Source organism: Micromys minutus, assembly GCF_963924665.1.
Source record: "Micromys minutus genome assembly, chromosome: 29".
In the NCBI taxonomy this organism is placed as follows: Eukaryota; Metazoa; Chordata; class Mammalia; order Rodentia; family Muridae; genus Micromys; species Micromys minutus.
Window position 1 is genome coordinate 28,040,246 of NC_137964.1, and position 22,827 is coordinate 28,063,072.

At 53.8% G+C, this 22,827-nt stretch overlaps 1 protein-coding gene across 1 annotated transcript in view; it reads right to left on the bottom strand.

The window, feature by feature from the left end:
* Window positions 1-22,827, bottom strand: part of RBM19 (RNA binding motif protein 19) — a 79,335-nt gene that overhangs the window by 50,923 nt on the left and 5,585 nt on the right. Inside the window, exons 6-21 of the mRNA XM_080940660.1 lie at window positions 21,408-21,664; window positions 20,363-20,443; window positions 19,778-19,856; window positions 18,415-18,486; window positions 17,506-17,709; window positions 16,342-16,472; window positions 14,803-14,921; window positions 14,353-14,449; window positions 13,378-13,488; window positions 12,590-12,790; window positions 11,793-11,913; window positions 5,579-5,745; window positions 5,351-5,411; window positions 4,409-4,488; window positions 2,621-2,676; window positions 1,951-2,067 (exon numbers count right to left, since the gene is read on the bottom strand). Coding sequence (XP_080796786.1) covers window positions 1,951-2,067; window positions 2,621-2,676; window positions 4,409-4,488; window positions 5,351-5,411; window positions 5,579-5,745; window positions 11,793-11,913; window positions 12,590-12,790; window positions 13,378-13,488; window positions 14,353-14,449; window positions 14,803-14,921; window positions 16,342-16,472; window positions 17,506-17,709; window positions 18,415-18,486; window positions 19,778-19,856; window positions 20,363-20,443; window positions 21,408-21,664 — 1,954 coding nt within the window. The remainder of the gene's footprint in view (window positions 1-1,950; window positions 2,068-2,620; window positions 2,677-4,408; window positions 4,489-5,350; window positions 5,412-5,578; window positions 5,746-11,792; window positions 11,914-12,589; window positions 12,791-13,377; window positions 13,489-14,352; window positions 14,450-14,802; window positions 14,922-16,341; window positions 16,473-17,505; window positions 17,710-18,414; window positions 18,487-19,777; window positions 19,857-20,362; window positions 20,444-21,407; window positions 21,665-22,827) is intronic.

Genomic DNA, 22,827 nt, shown 5'->3' on the forward strand with positions numbered 1-22,827 from the left:
AGCTGAGGCATGAGCCTTGCATCCCTGTGAAGTCTCACAGTGACCCCTGCTGTCCACCACTGCAATCGGCCCAGCTCTCCATCCGATGAGAAGCTAACAAAAGCAAGGCAGTGCCTGTACAGGACGGTTCCAGCTTCAGAGGTTTATGACCGCTCAGTCAGAACAATGGCGGAGGGGAAGAGATGCCACATGTAAGTACATTCAGCAGACACTAATTCCCTGTCTACTAAAAAGGAAGTATAATACACAGATCAAACAAAGCACCTTCTCCTGCCTTGCAGTCTTTTGTTTCCCTGGATAAATGTCATCCAATACACCGTGGATCCAAGTGACACTGTCATCTCCGAGGGATGTGGTTCCTGATCAACTCCTTTTGATGCGGCAGCTCTGAGATTGGACTCTTTTTAAAAAGCAGAGTCACCACAGGCGAGTAGGGAGCTGACACTCTCCCTCTCCTTTTGCCTGATGTGCCGGATGTGGGTACATGAAAAGAAATGTCCCCCCCTCCCGTGACCGTGACCCGTATCACCACACACCGGAGCTCAGACGTCGGAGGGGACAGCACGCAGCATCAATTGAGCCAACCACAGTGGTGAACGCCCTCAGCCCAGGGACTGGGGAAGAATGGGGAGAGAAGGGATGGGCTTTGAAGCCGATTCCCCAAGCAGCATCCCATCTCTTAACCTCACAGCAAGAGGAAAGATGCAAGCCTCACAAAGATAATTCCCTCTCCAACTCAGCACTTGTCATGTCTGCCTTGCAAGACGCGGACAGGTCATTCTATCAGAGACATCACCTGAGAAAGTGACAGGCAAAGACTAAGCACTGCCAACCCGGCTCCTCCCTGGGCAGCACCTCAGCCGCAGCAGAGGAGAGGGGGACCACCGAGCTCCCTAAAACCCCAGCTGAACCTCATCAATTCTGAGAGCATGCCTTGGGATCCCTTAGAACCCAGTGCCCTCTCATGGGATCACAGAAATGTCTCCTTCAACTTGGGATTCAATGCAGGGCCACCCAAGCAATTCTCCAAATCAAAATGTTCTTTTGTGCACATATGGGGTGGACAGTCTGAGGCCTGTGTAGTTCAGATGACGGAGGCTGGAGAAATGGCTGGCTCGGTGGTTAAAAGCAGTGGGTGATCTTCTAGGGGACCTGGGTTCATTCCCAGCACCCACATGGCAGCTCACAACCATCTGTAACTCCAGTTCCAGGGGGTCTCATGCTCCCCTCTGGCCTCTGAAGGCACTGGATGCACACAGGGCACAAATGAAAGTGAAACACTCACACATAAAATAAAAAGGCTGGGGAAAGAAGAACCTAAACTGATCGTTCAAACCACGAGCACAATGAGCCTGGCCAAGTCCAGGCGCCTGGGTCAGGCTCCTGCTGCTGTCATGGCCTGGGAAGGAGAGCCCTGAAGCATCTACCTCTGTCCCAGCCGGGTTGTCTTTGATGCTCATCACTTTCCTGGGCCCCAAGCCAAGCCTGCCTCCTGTGCTAACTGATCATGGCCTGCTTTCTGGACACAGGGCATTCACCATCCTCCCGAAATGTTCTTTCCGAGAGAGTAACGGAGACCAGTGTCTTAATCCCATAAGGACAATAGGATCCTCTGGGATGCTGAGGTGAAGGTCCCAGTGTCTGGGCCCCACCTTGAAGGAACTGACTCTCCTGGAGCAAAGCTGCACCGACGGATGTCAGTAAATCCCACAGGGGAACCATAGGCTGCAGCACCAGAACTGTTGTCTGTCCTGATATTTGGTGACAGCCCAAGTGTACAGCATACATCCAGCCAGCCTCCTGCCTGTGGGAGGCCAGGGCACTCTGAGATTAAGGAAGCCAGATCAAGGGAAAAATTTGGAAAGCCCCACAGCACCACCACAGTCAGGACCTGAGTAGCCTCTCAACCTCCAGGGGGCACTGTGCCTACAGCCCAGTGTGGGGACCTACCTAAAAAGTTCCCGGATCTCCCTCTGGTTGGCCTGGAAGGGGATATTCCGCACCAGGATCTTGGAGGTTGTCTGCTTCTTGGAGACCTGCTTCTTCCGAGTGGATGTCCCAGCAGGCCTAGAACGGGGTGGGGAGGGAACCAGGTAATGTGGGTTGCCAACTGCTTGCACCTAGACTGATGCTGTCATCTTCCCACACAAAACACCTCCCTGTTATTTCAAGCGGCCAACAGAAGGGACCAGGATAAAAGCTGAGGAAGTCACCCCATCCTCCACTTGGAGATGGGAGAGTTATCTTCTCCTCTGAACAGTGTAGCCATTGCTGCTGTCCTGTAACAAGGACCATAAGGAACGCTAAGAAGGAGGGCCTCAGGCATTCTGGGCCAGCACGTTACCCCTGAGCTGCACTCCCAGCTGCATCTCCTCCTTTTATTATAAAAACATGTCTGAGCTCTCTCGCCAGGGGATGGACAGACTAGCCCAGTTGGGCAGAGACATCAAAGTTGGCAAGTGAAATCTTAACTGGGAAGAACCCCAAGTGGCTCAGGAATTGGTGTGTATATGGGGGGGCAGTGGGGGGAGGGGGACAGACACCAGAACAATCATCACCAAGGTCAGACATAGAGATCTGCCACCCCATCCAAGGACAGAGAAGGAACCCAAGGACTCACTTGGTGGCCCGTTCGGAGATCCGCACTTCCAGCTTATGGCCATCCACAACATGACCCTGGAACACAAAATGACCAGGCCTGGTCACTAACCCACCCTTGCCCTTCTGCACAAATCCTGTCCCAAGCAGAAAGGGGCTGCTGGGAACAGAGGATAGAGATGGCTTTAACACAAAAGCTGTCCCCTGAGTCAAGCAGCAGGTGGCCCGAGAGATCCAGTCTCCTAGGCACTCCAGGCCTCCAGGCCACTCAGGGAGCCGCTTCCACACTAAAGGCATTCGTTCTCAGGGAGAGGAGCCTGCAGGTCTAGCTTGCAGATAGCTTGCTCTGGTTCACAGGCTCTTTATGGAGAGTTCTAACCCACCCGCACCACAAGTAAGCTAGGCTCTGACTGCAGTCCCCATCTGCAAAGCTGGCGCATTAGCAAAATGACCCCTGAAAATCCCTCTGAGATCCCAGGGATACAGTGAGTGGGATTTTGGACGCCCAATCCCTGGCGGTGATGTGCACACACGTTCACGCATAGAAGAGCACATGACACGCATGCAAATGCTGCACTACCAACTCTTGAGAAACACAAAAGAGAAAATGTGGACCACGATCTTCAGACACAGGGTCCTGGAGCACAGTGCCATTTCTAGTAAACAAAAAACAACACCTCACAGGGCACATGCTGAGCTGTGTCCTCTGCCCTGCAAGGCCTGATGGTTAATGCCAAGCTCTCTCTACCTTCATTTTCTTGAGACGGTCTACTATGTACATCAGGCTAGCCTAAGACCTGCCATGTAGACCAGGGTGGTCTGAAACTCAGAGGTCCTTCCGAGTCTTGGCCTGCTTTCTGAAGCAAAGTTCAGGTCCCTTTAGAGCTGTGACAGGCCACACTCCCACTCTTCTGTTGTTGAGGATCACAATCTGTCTCTTTGTCTTAGTCCCTCTCCCGAACGTTTTCCTTGGTCTAAGCTAGGGTGATGTCTTGTAAGAGGATGCAAAGGTTCCCCAGTTACCCCCAGACTATCCGTGCTCTTTGCAGCAGCTCAGGAAACCGCCCTAAAACTCCACTCAGAGCTCGGTCTTCTGCTGCCTTCAGGCCCAGTGCTGGCCCTCCAAAGGACCTAGGGCGTCTACACCTCTTTCTTCATCCTAGCATCCTGTTCCATCCTGCCCATCACACTGGCCTCTCTGCCTCTCAAATGTACTAAGCTCATTCCTGCCGCATAGGGCCTGCCACAAGCCTCTGCACTTGCCATCCCCACCTCCTAGCTGCTCCCTCCCAGAGCTCTGAGCAGGTGACTTCTGCCATGACAGGTACCAATCACCTCCTTAAGGAGCCCTCTTTGTGTTTTCTGCAGCATCCCCTGGAGGAGGTGTAATTTCCATGGTGCACCCATGACTGTGCTCTTAGGAATTTGCCCAGGTCTGAAGCCTGTCTGTCCCAGCAGAGGGAAGAGTGAGCACATCTGGTTCAGTCATGGTTCTATAGACTGTCCGATAGACAGATGGGCCTGCGTGTGTATACAGCCCCGCTTGCTGTATTTCCTGGGATATCGGAGGGATTTCCTGGGGTCATTTTGCTAATGCACCAGCTTTGTGTCTAGGGACTGCAGTCAGAGCCTAGCTTATGTGCGGCTCAGGTGGGCTAGAACACTCCATAAAGAGCCTGTGAAATAGAGTGAGTATGTTGGAATCATGGGAAAAGAAGGAATGGGTCAAAGCAACCAAGAGGGATGAGAGAGGCCCTTACTCTTTCTTAGGCCCTAGTCTCACCATGGTGACCCAGAAGCCTCTTCTTACCTGGAGTTGCTTGAGGGCTTTCTGGGCCTGTTCTGGCTTCTTGTATTCCACAAACCCAAACCCCATTGAGAGTAGCACTCCTGAGGAAAAGAGGGAGAGTGAGGGGGGGTAGGGTGGGGCAGGGTCCAACACCAGAGCAGACCACTTAGGAAGGCTCTACGGGTGGATTCCACTTATTTCTCTTCCCTTCTCATACCCTTCTTCCTTCGAAACAAGACTTAGCTCATGCTAAGGGACCTAGGACCAAGCAATATGGCTGCTCCCTGGGCCTCCTCAGCTATTAACTAGTGGATGACTAACACCATCACTCACCTCTTAATTAGACTCTGTCCTTCAGAGGGTGTGGGAAGAAACAGGGTGAGCATGGCTACAGCCAGTAGGCTCCTGGGACCCGCCTGACAGACACCCAGTAGGCACAATGGATGTCCATTACTACTCAGGAGCACACTGGGCCAGCCCACGTGCTCTCCCCAGCAGTCCTGCCTAACTGAAGGGGACTATGGATGGGGACAGCCCTGCCTAGCCCCTTGCAGGAAGCCAGAATGAGGTCGACCAGGACTTGGGAGAATCCCTGGGGCCAGGAAGGACAAAAGGTCTAGGTACCCAGCGAGGCACAGGATTAATGAATCCGTAGAATATTCTAGAACTTATTCTTTTGGATAGATCCCCATGGAACTGTTCCAAAACACAGAGGTAGAGGCTTCAGCTACCCCCATGGAACTGTTCCAAAGCTGCCCACTACTAGGGATTCTAGAGAGGGAAGAGCCCGATGTGTCAGTTGGGTCTGCCAAAGAGCAGGAGGCCTGAGGCAGGCCAGAGTCCACCATACTGGAGGGTAACATCTGGAAACCAGAGAGGAGCTGGAGATGCCTTGATGGGCTCCCGACTCTCCCTCACACACTCCTTCAGGAAGTGCTCCTGCTGGGTCATGGGGATAAATACCTGCTTTGTTCTTCTTCTTAGAGATGGTGCAGCTCTTGACGGCTCCCACTCTGGAAAATACCTGCAAAAGACAGGCCCCATCACCAGGCTGCCTTCTAGATGGAAGTGCACAGGCACAACTTTTCCCTTACACGAGGACCCGCCCCTGAGGAGAACAAGGGGGCAGATACAATGCTGCCATGAGGCCGCAGACCAAGGGGGTGCCATCCCTCTGTTCCCCAAACTCACTTCCTTCAGTGTCTCCTCTGTGGTGTTGAAGTTTAGGTTCTTAATGAACAAAGTGCACCCTGGGATGCTCTCTTCCTCCTCCTCCTCCTCCTCTTCCTCCTCCTCTTCCTCCTCTTCTCTTTTGCCAATGGAGGCCTCTGCTCCTTCCACCGAAGCCTTTTCACCTTCTGGGTTCAGTACCGGGCGTCAACAAAGAAACCAGTGCGTTACATGGCGACACTCCAAACTCACAGACATTTCAGGACTTCAAGCACAAAACTGCTATATAGGGGGGCCCTGGGGATGATACTGGGCTTCAGCAGAAGGAGAAAGAGGAGGAGTGGGGGAGAGGAAGGGAGCAGGAGAGGTGGAATGAGAGAGAATGGGTGAGAAAAAGGGAGCGAGAGCGGGGAGGGGAGAGAGGGAGAGGGACAGAGAGAGAGGGAGAGAGGTATATAAGACAGGTAGGCAGACAGAGACATCCTACTGTAGGCCTCATTTGAGAGAGAACAGACCAGAACTGTGAGCGCTCAACAGGCCTGACCACACTGATTTAACTTTAACATAAATTACCACATGAACCTAAGCAAAATGTTATCTTCCTCAAAAATCACAAATAAACATTACCCTTCTGCTAAGGCACTTGAAGAACTTTCAAACTAAAATCTAATTTGAAATCTCTCAAAATTGCAAAATGGGGTTGGGAGTAGGGTTAAAAGCAGATTGCTCTCAATAACCCTGCCCAAGGGATTGGACCCAAAGGCCCCGGATGCACTGCTGTCAGAAATGTGCCTGAGGGCCTTGCACACCCTGACAGGCCAATACCAGAAAGGTCTCATGGGCCAAGTGACAGCTGCTGTTCTCCACCTTCTGTGTGTGGGCAGGACTTCCTGGTACTGAGTTGTCCATCTTCCCAGCCTTCTGAAAGCCTCACTCACACCTGTTGCAAGTATGAGCCGCACAAACCCACCCCAGCAAGCCCAATAGAAATGAGGCAGTGACACGCTCTCTGACACAGTGGAAATACAGCCACGCCCTCAGCTCTCTGAGGCCTGGCCCAGAACTCGGACTTAAGCCTTACCTCCCAGCAATACCACTTGCAAAGGCAAAGCTAAGGAAAACAGTGACTCAGGTCAGGGTGGACACCGGGATGCCAGCTCCTGAGGAAAGACTCAGAATGACAGTCCCACACACTAGTTCACCTCAGCCTCAGACAAGGCAAGGGAGGCTGGTGACAGCTCTGATGCATGTGCCACAACCTCGATGAGGTAGCCCGTCACAAAACATGAGGCTACAGAACATTCTGGAGTTTTCTGCATCTGACCCCTAAATCTCAGGTTGCCTCAGTGAGTGATTCATGAGGGCTGGGAAAGACATTTTCACCGAGAACAGTAGTGAAACAGTGGCTCAGGAGGTATGTGGTCTGGGTAGGTGTACCTGCTTGGCACTGCTCAATGTCTGACACTTAGGTCACCTCACTATAGTCAGAAAGGTAGAGTTTTCAAGAAGAAAATGTAGCTGTTTGTAAAAAGTTAAGTTTATCAATTTTTACAACTTGGTTTTCAGCCTCAGCTGGGGCCAGCAAAAGAACCAGCTTGCTGTCCTCATGCTCCATGTCCCGGCCTGTACATTACTGACCCTGCCCTCCTCCTGTCCCTGGTCTGGACTCAGACAGCTCTTTGCAGCATGCACCTATGCCTCTGCCCTGAGCTGTGTCTCATAGAGCATGTTCAGATGGTCCCAGGGAGGTGACTCTCCGCTTTAGCAACTGGCTGAGTTCTAGGTAGTTGGTATCCAAGATGAGCAGGTCCCTTCTGAGCAGGCCATCTGCGTCTAGCCCCAGCCTCAGGAGGTAGGGGACTTTTGAGAATGGCTGGCATCTAGTCCTAGTTGTGCAGCTGGCCTGGCCAAAACAGTTCCAACGAGCTGAGCCACACCCTCCCTCAACAGCAGGAAATGCAGGGCATACTTCGGTGTGGCCGACCTTCTTCCCTCAGCCCAGGCAGGGCTCAGCCTCCCTGTCCTGAGATCCATGTGGTCCTGAAGAGGAGGTGGAGAAACTGAGGGGACATGGAGCTATGAGCATGTGCAGGTCACACTGGTTCTGCCATGAACTAGCTGTGCTGGGGTCGGTGGCTGAATCCCTACCTTAGCACCCCATTTACAGTATGTCTGTGGTAGTTTGAAAGAAAATGGCTCCCATAGGCCCATAGGACATGGCACTACTAGAAGGTGTGGCCCTGTTGGAGGAAGTCACTGCTGGGGTGGACTTTGAGGTCTCATATGCTTAGGCTATGCCCAATCTGGCTCAGTCTCCTCTGTTGCCCAAGGATCAAGATGTAGAACTCTCTAGAACTCTAACAACATGTCTGCCTGCACACTGCCATGCTTCCCATCATGATGGCAATGGACTGAATCTGTGAAACTAAGCCAGCCCCAATAAAATGCTTTCCCTTCTACGGGCTGGCATGGTCATGGTGTCTCTTTACAGCAACAGAGTCCTAAGACAACCATGTTCAATGAGATTGAGTACAGCGCACAGACACAATGCACACACTTATGCATATATACATAGTACATGTGTATGCACACACTCCTGAACCCAGCACTGGGCTGTTCTGAAGTACATATGCCATGACCTCATCCACAGGTTTGGATATTTTCACTGGTCACTAACTGACCAAGTGACCTCCTTGCTGGTCCTCCACCTGGCACTTGCCTCTGGCTTGTCAGCTTCTTAAGCATCATCCCTGGCTCTTCTCTTAGTTCACACCAACTGCTCTGGCCTCTTTGCTGACAGCCAGACCCGCCAAACCAGCACCTGCCACAGGACCTTTGCACACGCTGATCCTGTCCATTCTCATCTCCTGGATCCTCACCAGGTCACAGCATAAACATTTCTCCTGAGGGCTCTTCCTGCCGACTGTTACAGGACTCAGCTAGTCTCTACTACTTTCCACTGAGAAATCACTTTCTCCACTGGCTTGGGTCTGTGTCTCAAATACGAAGGAAGCTCACCGTGGGGGCTGGGCCTGGGATAGTGACGTCTACTCCAAAAACACCTGTGGAAATGAGTCTGTCACACTCAGCCTGTGCCTGGGACACAGGACTGTCAAACATGCTTATGGTGTTTCTGAGTAGCTGTGGAGTGACAGAAACAAGCTCAGACCTTGGGCTGATCACTCTGAGTCACACACATACACACTGCCCTGGTGTGAGTTCACATCTCCAGGACCCCTTCTTTCTTTTTTTACTATCTACAAGGGTATCAATAAAGGTTCCGAGAAAGACCAAGCCTGCTACAAGCATCCAAAAAGACTGTCCCCCCCATCTGCAACCTCACCCCTCCTGTGTACACTGCAGATTGTCTGGTGGCCCCTCCTGGACTGCAGGAGGAAACGCTGCAAACCCCAGACTCCAGAACAAAATGGCACAAGGCAGAGAGCGATGGCCCCCGCCTCCTCTGCCTGGGGTTCTGAGGCCTGCCTGCACCACACATCCAGGGGCCCTGGCCCCACCTTATACTTGGAAACCAGCCCAGCGATGGCCTGTGTCTGAGCCCAAGGGAGGCTGGAGGTGGCTAAGTGCCAGAGTGATGAAGACAAGGGCTTTCTTAAAATATGATTTTGCTTTAGCCCCAAGTGGGGAGACAATGGAGAGACAAAAAACTGGGCAGCATGAAATCTAAATGGATGACAAGAAAGGCGAGGAGTGGGGAGGGGTATGAGAGATGAAGGCCTGCGCAGGGGTGCAGGATGGGGTGAGAAGCTAGATGCAAGGTGTGCGGCAGGGACCCGGAGGGGCAGGAAAAAACCACTTCCACCTCAGTCAGCACAATGACAGCGAATCCCAAGTGGCCACAGGGGGCGTCATTAGAAACAGGCTGCAGGATTCCCCTACCCCTCCCCACTGGAGCTCCTGTGAGGCCCACAGCGACAGGCTGTTATCAGCAGCAAGCAGCTTTGTGGGACCTCCCCTGACTCACAGCCCTTTATCTGGAGGTGAGGGTCTTGGTTGTGGGGAGATAAAACATGCTGTTCCTGTCCCTCAAGACCCATGCAGGGAACAGCAGCTCACTGCAGAAAAGCCTGCCCATTCCCCCTCCCCCGCCTATGGACTCCTAGTCTGGGTCTCCAGCTCTCTAGGTCCTCACCCTACAGGAATAGAAGAGCTGGTGGTACCTCGGGAACAATGTGCAGGGCAGGGGAGGGGGCACAGGATCACATGCTGGGCAGGGGTGAGGGGGCACGGGGTGACTCTCTGGGCAGGGTGAGAGGGCAGATGATGACATTCTGGGCAGGGGTGAGGGGGCACGTGATGAGATGCTGGGCAGGGGTGAGGGGGCACAGGATGGCATAGGGCAGGGGTGAGGGAGCACGGGATGACATTCTGGGCAGGAGTGAGGGGCACAGAATGACACTCAGTGGACAGGGGACTGTGTGTGTAGCTCAATAGGATGAGAAGAGCCACAGGAGGCCAAAGTGGCTTTGGGAAGGGGCAGAGGGATAGTGTGGGCACAGTGCATCTGAGCAGGGTGTAACCAGGGGCAGCTTCTTGGTCTTCCTCCTAGGTCTGAGGATGCCCTGGAAAGCAACCCCTCAAGGTCAGGGCCTGATAGTGGGGAACAAGGTGATGAAGTACCACCCCAAGACCCAGGGCCCCAGTGGGAAACCTCTCTAGCTCCAGAGAAATGTCTGTACCCGAGGCCTCCAGTGAAACTGCTCAGTGCACCTCAGCTGCTCCACCTGCCCTCGCCTGTCAGATGGAGTGTGGCCTTGGCACCTATGTATGCAGCGGTCCTGCCCTCTGCCTAGGGCTGCACCCCAGGGGAGCTGGGCACTGGGGCAGAGTGACAGACAGGCCAAAACGGAAATGGCAAGGGTTTGGAAAAAGTGCGGGTTCCTATGTTCACCAGTATCCCCATAAGGGGGCAGATGTGTAGGACAGGGGAGCAGCCACACAGGACCTTGGTGGGTGGCCCTGTGCCTCACAGCCCTGACACTGCTGCCCAGCCAGGAGACAGAAACCCTGGCCCTGGCTAATTTTCATGCTTGACAATGAGTATTTGCTTTTATGCCAAAATGCATCACCCGGGATAAACTGTACAGGCAGCTGGAAGCCTGGGGTGCTGAGGGGGGGAACTAACCCCAGGGAGCGTGGCACCTGCAGAATGTCCACAGCCTGAGGTACTGACCCCCAACACTAATCAACAAATGCGAGACCACGAGAAGAAACGCCTCTGACAAGATCATGAGAAGGTCTGAGGGGACCTCTGGTCTGAGAGGCCACCATGCCACCTGTCCTAAAGGTCAAACCAGCTACCTGAGGGTGACAACCACAGTGTGTCAGGGTCAAAGAGCAGAGACAGGGCAGTGACGACCCGCATGGAACTGTGGCCTCTGAATAACCCTGAATGGCTGTGAACGGAGACATCACTCAGCCTGGGTGATGTCTGCCAACCTTGTTGCTTATCTTCTTGCAACAACAGATTCTTATGTGTGCAAACTTGAATACAGAGACCCCGGAAAAAGGGCTGTGTTCCACATACCCGGACCCCAGCCTGGAGTCCCGGCACTCGGGGGTGGAGACAGGAGGAACCAAAGCTCAAGGTCATCTCAGCCAATGGGAAGCTTGAGACTGTCAAGTCAAACCAAAACCGGAAACTCCATGCAGCACCCTGACCTCCACAGCAGTGTCACGGGGCCTCACACTTGCTGGCTCCCCTGCCCAGGCTGCACCTGGCATGTTACCCAGACGCTTCAGGTTCTCAGAGTGGTAGGCACTCCTGAGCTTCAGTCTGGATAAGGGAGAGTTGTCCTGTACCTCATGTCAAAGATGTGCCCTGTCCCTCCCCACAGTGAGACACCAGCTAAGAGGACCACTGCTGCTTCCTATCCTGACCACCAGGGGGCACTGTGACACACGAGCTGCCACAGAGGGACCAGCAGCCACCACTGATGCTGGAGACAATGTTCCCATAGCCGCTTTCAAACCCCAGTCAAGACACTCAAAGATTCCGTCTCTACAACCTTCAGCTGTGAAAATGTAACTCGACCACCTCGAGTGACATGACCCCAAGGGTCCACTCTTTAAATGGCACTTGACATGCCTATGAAATCTATCTGCAGGGAGAATGAAGGACACCCAGCCATTGAGTGACCTAATGACAATCTCCCCCAACCCTCGGCCTCTTCCCAGCACTGCCCATAGCAGTGACCCCAGGTTCTGCTCTCACCGGACACCTGTTCTGCCTCGGCTTTCTCTGCAGGCTGCTTGGGCTGAGAGTCGTTCTTCTGTGGGGCTGCGCTGAAGACACCAATTGGAGCCCACTCCAGGTACAGGGGGACATGGTGGAACTGCAGAAACAGGGGTGCCAAGGCTGTGGGTCCCCATCAAAGACCTAACTAGAGACTCAGTGCTGCCTGACAGAAGGGTCAGAGATGACGAAGTCAAGAGAAGCCAGGTACGGAGAGCCCTTCCTGCACTGGCAGGGCCCAGGGCCCTTTGCACACTAGGTACCTGATCACAGCCTGCACACACTAACAGAAGACACAGGTCATGAAGAACAGAAGTCCCAGGCAGACAGAAATTCTTCTGCTGAGCTGACACAGTCTTGACCTTGAGCCCCAGCCTGTGACTGTGACCTTGGCAATAGGAGACACATCTTGGGGTGAGACTGTGCTATCTGGCTAGGCTGTAAGTTTAATGCAGACATCCAGAGGGCGGGATGAAATGGGCAGGGGTGACTGCTCCAGGGTGAGACTGGACCGACAATCAAGCCGAGAGACCAAAATCTACTGTCTCATGCCACCAAGCTTGTCGCAACAGCCCGGAAGCTCATGCCTGCTATGTCCTGTTCTTTAATCAGAAGTCAGGAGGCAGCCCCAAGTACAGCAAGTCCACCACAGGGCAGCAAGCTCCGAGAGGGAAGGTGGGTTTGGGTGGAACCTGTGTGTTCGAGGTCCATCCAGCCTGGGGGAAACTCTAGCTCTTGGAGTCTCTCTGGTGCCCCAGCAAGATCAGTGGCCATACCTTGGAGTAGGCCAGGTGCCTGAAAGCCTTGCGGGCCTCCAGCGGCTCCAGGAACTCTACAATGGCCGTGATGCCACCTTCAGGCAGGAGCACGCGGCCCAAGCTGCCGAAGCGGCCGAAGATCTCCTGTAGCTCTGCCGCCAGTGTGCCGGCTGGGAGGTTCTTAGCCAGGATCACGGTCTTACTTCGCTCTGCTGCAGCCTGGGAGGAAGAGGAACGTGTCGGGGACAATAGGAGGGTGGCCTCAGCATGGCTTCAGTACTGGACGTGGGTGGTAGTAGCCTCAGAAAAGAGGCCCCATCAGGGTTCCTAGCAAACAGGCTTGGGAAGCAGAGCTGGGGCTGGGGGTGTTGGGGACATTCGCTCACAGCATTTGCTCATTCCATGCCCCACAGACAGCTTTGCAGTGGGGCTGGGGTCTGAGGCTTCAGACCACACCTCTCCCAATTCACCCCAAGCCACACGAGTCCAACAGTCCTCAACCACAACCCAGACTGGAGCTTCCCAAGGTGGCACCATGGGCTTCCAAAAGACAAGAGCCACATCTCAATGCCCAGGCTCCTTCTTGGCAGCACAGGCCTGTCCCCTATGTCTGAAAGGCAGGAAGAGCTAGGGACTTAAGTCCCTGGTGCACCCTATCCTCTGCAGGAAATTGGTCTGAGGGGCCAGGCCTGTAGGCTTCCTGGCTCAGGCTCCAATCACCCACAGGATCCATCTCTCCAGCCTCCCAGGAAATTCTGTCACACTTCTGCTTGACTATGGACTCACTGTGTGCAGCAAAGACTCACCTGGCTGAAAGAGTCCAGGCAGACACCATTGTCAATAAGGAAGCTTCGGACCTCCTGGACCAGCTGGGTCTCCCCCAGAGCCACACGGACAGCCACACTGCCCTTGGTCTCCTGTGGGAGGAAGAGAAGAGGCCCAGGTGCTGTCAGGAGGTGGCTCAGAAGAAGCACCAGTTGCCACACCCATCATCCTCCAAACTGGAATCCCCAGGACTAAGACTCCCCTGAATGTGCAGAGTAAACCTGAGGGCCCTTGGTGCATTTCCAGCTTCCTCTTGCCCCATGACTCACACTGCCCTCCCCTGGCTTTCCTCGGGGAGATGGCCCTGCTGTTTTTCCTACAGCTCACTGCCTGCAGGGGCTTCCGACACACCCACCTCAGCCTGGACCAGCTCCTACCCCAGACCCCCTGTGTCACATCTACACCTTGCTGAGCAGCCCAGTGGGGCTATGACTGCTTCGTTGTGTCTCTCTCCAGTAGAGGGCACCGAAGAGCAAGTCTCCTTCTGTCCTGGGCATGGCTGACATTTGAGCCACAGAAACTGCCCCCTTCACTTAGGTCAGGCTGTGGCTGCTCAAAACAGTGGCTGGTGTCTTTAAACGTGGCCCACTCCATTGAATCTCCCACCCAGTGTTAAATACACACCAGCACCACACGAAGGAAAACATGGCTCCCGCTGTTTTCGTGTTGAGCACATGTTCCAATCATAATATTTTAAATATGCTGATTTATGCTATGAAAACTAACCCTGCCTGCTTCCCTTTGCTTTTCTAAAGTACAATCATTTTCACATATGTCATATGTTCAGTGTCCAGGGACCGTGCTGGACAGTGTCTGGGAAGAAGGGTATGTGACAAGGGAGGGGAGGAGCTTCGAGCAAAGTCAACAGGCATTATCTCCAACCACTAGGTGACAAGAGTGCTCCCACCCCAGGCTTGGCCGACACCTGCCCTGGGAAACAGAGGCCCTTCACTCACGTGGTCAAACACTTGGCTCTTGGTGGCATTGTACTTCTGTGCGATGCTGTCAGCCACAGCATTTGGCCCCATAAACAGCGTGTTCCAGTTGTGAGAGCTAAGAAGTGCGGGCAGAACAGAGGTCACATGGTGGTCAACGGCCAACTCCTTTTCAGAAGCCCGAGCCCCTCCCTCTAACTCCCTGCCATGGACCAAGCACCGGAGGCCTGAAGACCAACAGACTGAGAAACCTGGGTGTCAGTTGTGGGCAGGGACTCGGCACTCCACACACACTCTCCCCCCACATCTCCACTGTGCTGTAGGCGGTGGGGTGACCCTGTTTCTGCTCTCCCTATCCTCCAAATGGGGAAACTGAGGCCTCATGGATGAGGTGCACAAGAGTGAAGGGTGGGGTCAAGGGCAGCAGACCCTGGCACTGGGCTCAGTGGCCACTGTGGAGTGGATGAGGACCTGGAGCTGTTGGCTTTGTCCATGGCTTCCTTCTTCTTCTTGTAAGAGGATCCTGGGGCGTTGGCCTCCTGGCTGGCTTCTTTCTTGATGGTAGAAGGTAGGACGTGAAGCATCCTGCCCTGGAGGGGATGGAAGGAGGATGTAACACAGCTCCGTCCTCAAGTATGCCACCTAAAAGTGCTATGTCAGAGTGGAGGGGGACAGCAGGGGGACCATGTGGTTTGTGGCAGTTTGGATGAGAATGACTCCAGAGGCTCACATACTGGAATGCTTGGTCCCAGTTTCGGAACTATCTAGACAAGACAAGATGTGGCCTTGTGGGAGGAGGTGTGGCCTTGTTGGAGGTGAGTCTCTGAAGGTGAGCTTTGAGGTTTCCAGAGCCCACACCATTCATTTCCAGTTAGCTCTCTCTGCCTCATGCTTACTGATAGAGATGTGTTCTCTCAGCTGCTGGTCTACTGGCTCGCTCCCCATCCTTGTGGTCACGGACTCTCTCTCTCAAACTGTAGGCACCCAACAGTTTAAGAATAAATTTAAGACCTAGTTACTCTCCATCCGTGTGACAAAGGGACCTGTCATTGTGGTGAGGCCAGCTGACACCATTGTATACAGGAGACATTGTTCATATTTTTAAAAAGATTTACTATTATGTATGTCTATGTGTGTGTGCCTGAGCCTAAGAATATGGATGTGCACCATGTGTGTGCAGTGCCCTCAGAGGCCAGAAGACAATGTTAGAATCCCTGGGGCTGGAGATCCAGGTAGTTGTATGTGGCCTGGCTTGGCTTTTGAGAACCAAACTTTGGTCCTCTAGAAGAACAGGAAGTGTTGATTTCTTTTTCTTTCTTTCTTTCTTTCTTTCTTTCTTTCTTTCTTTCTTTCTTTCTTTTTCTTTCCTCTTTTTTTTTTTCCTTTTTGGTCTTTTGAGACAAACCTGATTGGCCTGAAATTCTGTTCGTTGACCAAGCTGACTCTGAACTCACAGAGATCTAGCTGCTTCTGCTTCATGAGTGCCATGGGCCAACTCAGGAAGTGCTCTAACTGCTGAGCTCTCATCAGCTCTGGAATCTGTACCCACATCCCCACAAACCTGCATCCTGTCCTTTTCTGTCCCTCCAGTGAGGGCATATGTGGTTTACCCTGATGCATCTATAACCCAGGAACAAATGAGGCAAACGGGCAGCCAGGGACTCGGGCAGCTGTGCTGTGCCACCCCTGCTGCCACAGGCAAACAGCCTGAGCGCTTGGGCACACCATGGCCACCAGTGCTTGCAGCTTCACCTTTGCCAAGAAACTGTTTCAGAAGGTAAAAAAAGCACAGTTCCAAATATTCTGTGAGGATCCAATGTGTGCCAGGCTGCCATGAACAAAGAGCGAATGGCAAGGCCAGACCACTGCCTTTAGAAATCCCACCCTCTGAAAGCCCACAGGACGTTGACAACACTGTAGGCTTTCAGGCGTGATGCACAGACACAGACAGGCACACGCCTCTCCCTACTTCCTTAAGCCCAAGAGCCCATTAGGCCTGAGCTAACTTACCTGGAACACCTGCCCATCTACCTCAGCATAGGCCTTCACAGCGTGCTCAGGGAACATGAAGGTGACGAAGGCAAAGCCCTTCGGCTTCTTGGTCAGGCTGTCAATGGGGTAGTGGAGTTCTGAGAGGGGACCTGGAGATGGGAGAAGTGTCAGTCACTGTGGGCAGAGCACTGAGTAACAGAAGTGCGGGGTCAGACAATGGGCTGGGCCTGTGAGATCAACAAACAGCTGTTCTGGAGCAGGCCAGACAGCTGGGTCCCTCAGGAGAGCATGGCAAGTGCCACCCACCTCACCAGCCCAGGACTAAAGGCATCTGTGAGTCAATCCTCGGGAGAGGTGTGGCCTTCCCCTGGACCACGCCACTTATCATGCACGGGCTCGTGTCCTCACCTATAAAGGGCTGCAAGATCCCTGGCTCACAGGACAGGTGTGGGGTGAACTATGCCAACACACAAAGAGTGTGGTCAACAGTGCCCCCTACAGGCGGTGCCATGTAAGTGCCACAACATCACCATGCAAAAGAGCCACTCTGAACACAGGACAGGATCAAGTGCCCACCAAGTGTCTTGTCTTCCTGAATGGACACTCACAGTCTGGACAAACCTTCTCCTGTCTTGTCTGGCCATGTCAGCCAGGAGGCAGGAAGATGTGGCTGGCAGGACAGCTGTGGGCACACTGGGAGGTTGCAGCCCAGAGGGACTATCCTTACTATTGCTGCTGTTGTAGTTTCTTAGGCTAAAACTCACTGGCCTGTAGGTTCAAGGCTGCGTTTTACCTGTGGGGTCAGTATCATTACACAAAGGGCAGCAAGGTTCTAAATGGAGCTGGGGGTCTGACACTTGCAACATGCCTCAGTAACTCTTGTGTCTCTTCTAAGGACAGCCTGGGTGTGGAGGCTCAGAGGCAGGATGGGCCCCTGGAGCTTCCTCCCCTGTCCTGTCTGAGCCTCCACACAGTGTCTAGAAGGATGGGACAACAGTGGGGACAGCCTGAGAGAGACACCGCTCTCTCCTCTGCTCCATTTTCTGAGAGGAAGAGAGGCCTGTCCATAGGGCAGGGGTGCTCTGGGCCCTCTGCAGTAGAGCGCTTTGTCTTGTTTCTACAGAGGAGCCCCTAGTTGATGGACACAGATGTCACCCAGGACCAAGCGGAGGCAGCACCCACCATAGGCAGAGAATAGCTTCTCCAGGTCTTCCTCAGAGCTGGTGTAAGACAGGTTCCGCACAAAGAGCCTCCCGGAGTCAGCCAGGTCTTCCTCTTCCTCATGCTCCCCGAGTGTTCGGCCTTGCCAGGGTGTGGTGTTGCTCTTTGGGGGACCACGGGCAGTGGGGGCCTGCTTTTCCCTGAACACCTCGATATAGCGTCCACCTGCAAGAAGACGGGGGTGAGGGCTGCGGTGTGCCTGAGGTTACTGGAGCCTCCTGAGGTCTCCTCAGCCTCTGTTCTGCTGCTGCTCAGGGCCTGCTGTCTGTGTGATCGTGTCTGCAGCTGAACCCACTGGGCTTTCACTCACCTCAGCAGTGTAGCCAAGGCCCTGAGGAGCTTGCCAGCCATCCCAGAGTCGGCAGCTGAATTCTGGGGCCTCCCCACAACCCTTGTGGCTGATCTGGATCAATGCACATGACAACCCACCCTGGGGCACTGGTGGAGTGAACCGTTGCCTGCACCACTCCTCCCAGGCACCCCACTCCACTTCACCCAGCACCGATCCCCCTCATCCAGTTAGTGCTCCACACCTGACTTGCTGACTGAACTCCCCTCCTCCCTCAGTGTAACTTTTCTCTGTTGGTGGCCCACACCCGCATCTGAGCCAAGTCAGCCTGAGCCACAGGCTGCTCTGGAGACCAGCGTGCGGGGCAACACAGTGATCCCTGCTCCACACGTCACTCAGATCAATGGCACCATCCGCCCACGTCTCCCATGACTCTCTGTGTTCACCCTGTGGCTGCTCCAGGGGGAGGGACTATAGATTCCCTGCTCCCTGTTGGATCCCCAGGGCCCAACGGTATATCAGCAACCAATATGTGACATCAACATAGGGACTGTCCTCACTGATGTGTGACACTCCCTTACCCATGTATTCACGGTTGCACTTGAGAGCTTTCTTTACTTCTTCTTCACTGCTGAGGTCCACGAAGACATACCCTGAGGGAGGACAGAGACAAGGAGAGTCAGGGGCTGTCAACCTTCAGAACAACCCCCCGAAACACTTTATATCCCAACAGCTTGGAACCAGGAGGCTGGCTGTGCGAGTGCAGATGTGGATCCCAGGAGTGAGCAGCAGGCCTGCCTCCCTGTCCCAGCCCCACCCTGTGCCTGAACATTCTCTAGAGAAGGGTTGGTAGAGGCCATGCTGTGACTCAGTTCAGGATGGTTGAGCTATTGTCACAACCAATGTCCCTGAAACCCAGATCCTGGCCCGGAATCCTTCCTGAGGGAAGCCTGACCCTGAGGCAGCAGAGCTGGGCCATCCCTTCCCTAAAAGAGTTAAAGTCACATGTCCCAGGTCACAAGGCTGTCTGATAGCAATGCCATGTGTCCCAAAGCCCAAGGGTTTTGCACAAGCAGATGAGGTTATTCCTTCAGTCCAGCCCTCCTTTCTTGTTCTCTGCAGGGACACTACCTTCCCACAAAGTACTTCACCCACTTCATGCCCCAGCAGTCTCCAGAGCAAACCAGCATAGGGACCATTCCTGATCAGATCTGGACTTCCCAACCCCCTTGTGGACGTGCACCTAGGCTGGAAGTACACTGGCTAAAGTCCCGCATGGCTGAGCCCACCTCCCCAGCGCTTTCACAGCCCTGCTTGTGCCCATAGCTTTCCAGCTGCAGGCCCAGCTGGCTCTCTTCCTGCCTCTAACGTGTCTTAACCAGGGTGCGGGCCTGGCAGCAGCCGAATGCTACCACAGCTCTGTGTCAGCTTCTCACTTTTGGGTAACAGACCCACCCCACAGTGCACAGGTCCTGAGACTGAGCATGTCTGTGTCCGAGGTGACACAGCGCCTAAGCAGCTAAGCTGGAGTGAAGCCCCTCCACCCCACACTGCCCTCTTCAGGATTAAAGGTGAGGAGAACCGACTTGGTACACGACATGATAAAGCCAAGAGGGGTGCTAGGGATGGTGACTGGGCCGACCCTGATGCACAGGATGGTGACTGGGCTGCCCCTAAAGCACAGGTGTTCTTCCCCAGATGTTTCTCCCGGGCAGCCTCTTCCTGCCAAGGACCCCTCACAGCCCTGAGGTTACAGATTCCCTGTAGCCATAGAGCCTTGGTGTGGTTCTGTAAAAAGCAGCTACGCCCCATCTCTGACAGCCTTCTGGCCTCCCCTGGCTGATCACCAGACTCTCTCTCTGCCTTATGACAGCCAAATCAAGTGCTCTGTGGCCAGGAGATCTTAGCAGCCCCAGTGCCACCAGGGTGGTCTTTCTGTCTTACCTGTCTTGTTCCCGTGAGCATTTCTCACTATTCGGATGGCCACTGGCTTCAGAGGAGCTAGGAATTCCATGACGTTTTTCTGGAACGAAATGTTTTCCCTTCTATCTTTTTCCTTTTTAACAAGTGTAATATTACATTAGACCTACTAAAAATCCTCTTAGCAGTTTCTCTTAGAATTTAAAGCACTTGACAACTACACCAGGGATGTGGCTCAGTGGCCGAGGGCTTGCCCACAGTTCCTCAAAGCAGAGAAATAAGGGCCTGCCGACTGGTCTCATGGTACCTGTTAAGTCAGCAATACATTGTGCATGCACCTGGGGATTGAATTAGGTCGATGCTGGCACAGCAAGCACCCTACCCACTGAGCTATCTCTCCAGTCACATGTCCCCTCGCTTTTTAACAGCGAGCTTCTCCAGCCTGGCACCGATGGGAGGGGATGGAAGCAGTCGTCACACTGCCACTGGTCTCCTTCCCATGTCAGCAGCTTCTCCCCCAACCCCCCCCAAGTCCAACTCCACCTAGCTCATGACGTCACCTGATCCTGGCATGCCCACCCCTTCCTTTCCAACTTTCCAAATACGTACCTCAGTGACATTGAACGGGGCTCCTCGGAGCTTCACGGTGTAGGGGGTAGTGGGTTCCTTCTGGTTGGCTGGTTTCTCTACCTGAGAGATCACAAAGATGGTGAGTACCTCATGTAACAGGTGGTGACTGGGATGTCCTGGAGCTGACAGAGAGACCAGCTGCCAGGGGAGCTGGAGAATGCCCTGAGAATCCTGCTTGCTGTGAGCTGCAGAAGGGTGGAACTGAAGGGGGCGGGGCTGGAGGAGGCAGCTCACACAGAGCCTGCCTGGTAAGCCACCAGCATAACAGAGGCCTTGGCCCCAGGAAGGAACCTACAAGTACCACTAGGCAGGGCTTGCCCACTGTCCAGCTTAAAGTACAATTCCACAGGGATGCTGGGGTCAGGATCTACTATTCTGGTGTTCCAACAACTCCCAAGGGCCTCTGCTCTTGATTTCTCGCCCAAACCTAACCTGACTGGAACTCTTTCCCTGGAACTCTTTCCCTGGCAAAGTCTGTTCTAGGCTGCTGTGTACCCCAACTTCTTTCATCACATGAACCCCAAGGGCTGTGATCCCACCGGAGTCTTGTCTCTGCAGCAGAGAGGACCTCCTGGTGGGAGGTGAGGGACCACCAAGGTCTCAGCCATCTTTGCAATCTAAGCTTCAGGCTCTGAGTCCTGGTCCTGTCACCTCGCAGCCATGACTATGGGTGAAACCCTGTCTCACCTGCTTCCTCACCTGTGCAGAGGACTGGGACGTGAATCACTGACTTGCGAGGGACATTATCCAGCATGCACTGTTAAGCTCATCTATCTGTAGTGAAGCTTCCTCACATCTATCTTGCTGCTAAATACAAGGCAGGACCCACCCAGCTCATGGATAACCCACGACTCCAGCAACAGCTTCCCCAGGCCACAACGGAGACCTAAGCTTGAGGACACCTATGGGCAAGTGGCCTCTCCTTCCAGGAAATCCTCTAGTCAAGGGGCTGCAGGGACCCTAGGTGAGCCAGGCCCAGCACATCCCTCAGCCCTCTCAGACACAGACAGACACACACACACACCTTGCCAGCAGCTTCCTGGGGCCTCGGGATACCAGGCACAGCTCCCCGGCTCACACCCACTTGCTGGGCTGGAGATGCAGGGGAGCCCTCCTCTTCCTCAGCCTCACTTCCTTCTTCACAGTTCACCGCCTCATCTTCACTGTCCTCCTCATCCTCATCCTCAGAGGATACCTCGGCCCGCACCATCTTGGATTTCAAGTAGTCCATGTCTGACAGCTCCTTCTGCACGGCCGCCTTTGGCTGCAGGCCTTGTTCCTCTGGGGACAGAGGTCAGCTACCTTAGTGAGCAGAGACAGCACACCCACCATGGCCAAGGCCCTTACGAATAAGCAGCTCCAGCCAATTCTCTGACAGGCAGTACCCAGTAGTGCAATGGGCCACACTGGACTGTACATGCCTCTCCATCCCATGGCACATAGAGATCTGTGGCTCCCTTTCACCATCCTGGACCCTTTCCAGCCCACCCTCTCCCATAAGATTTATCTGTTTCTATGTGTAGATGTGTGCACATGAGTACAGTGCCCATAGAGGCCAGGAGAGGGCGCTGGATGCCCTGGGACTGGAGTTAGGGGCATCTGTGAGCCATCGTGTGTGTGTGTGTGTGTGTGTGTGTGTGTGTGTGTGCTTGCACTGCACACCTGCTCCCCTGAATCCTTTACCCTTGGTATCCCTAGTCAACAGTGTAGTATGCACACAAATACAAAGGACAACTGGTGTGACATACTCCGATGACAAGTGTTAGGTGAGAGAAAGCGGGAGGGAGTTTCTAGGGAAGACTGAGCAGAGGAGGATGGCTATCCCTTACATCGCAGTGTGCGTGACCTTGCACACGGTGAGGCTGTGGCTCTGTTAAGCATCCTCCAGAGATTTCCCCTGCTCAGGGTAGAATTGAAACTCCCCTCCCCCAGCTCCATATGCTTTAAAACTAGGCCACCTCTCTGGCCTCTGTGCTGTCCTTCCCTGAGACGCTCCTTGCTGTTCCCCATCTCCTTTGCCTCTCCACCCTCAGTCCGTCTTCTGCTCAGCAGACTTTACCAAGCTGAGCTGTGTTAGTCCCACATCCTCACCTATAAACCAGAACAGCCCTCACTGTGGACTGCAGCTTACGGTCTATGTTCTGTGCTCTGGTCGGCTGCTTACAAGCCACAGCGGGGCCCATGAGGGCATGACACATCACCACTGCCCCCTAGAGCTGCAGGAGCCTTTCCCATACCCCATCCTCCTCAGCACACTGTCACCACACATCCCCCCTGGGAATTACCTGCCTATGTTTCACTTTCTCTGGAGATCTCTAGACAGCTTTTTTTTTTTTTTTTTAAATTCTAAACTCTGGATAGCTCATCTCTTGCAGATCAAAGCCCAGTTTTTTATTTAGATATCAATTCAGTCACTACTTTGGATTCACTTTTGATTATCCCAT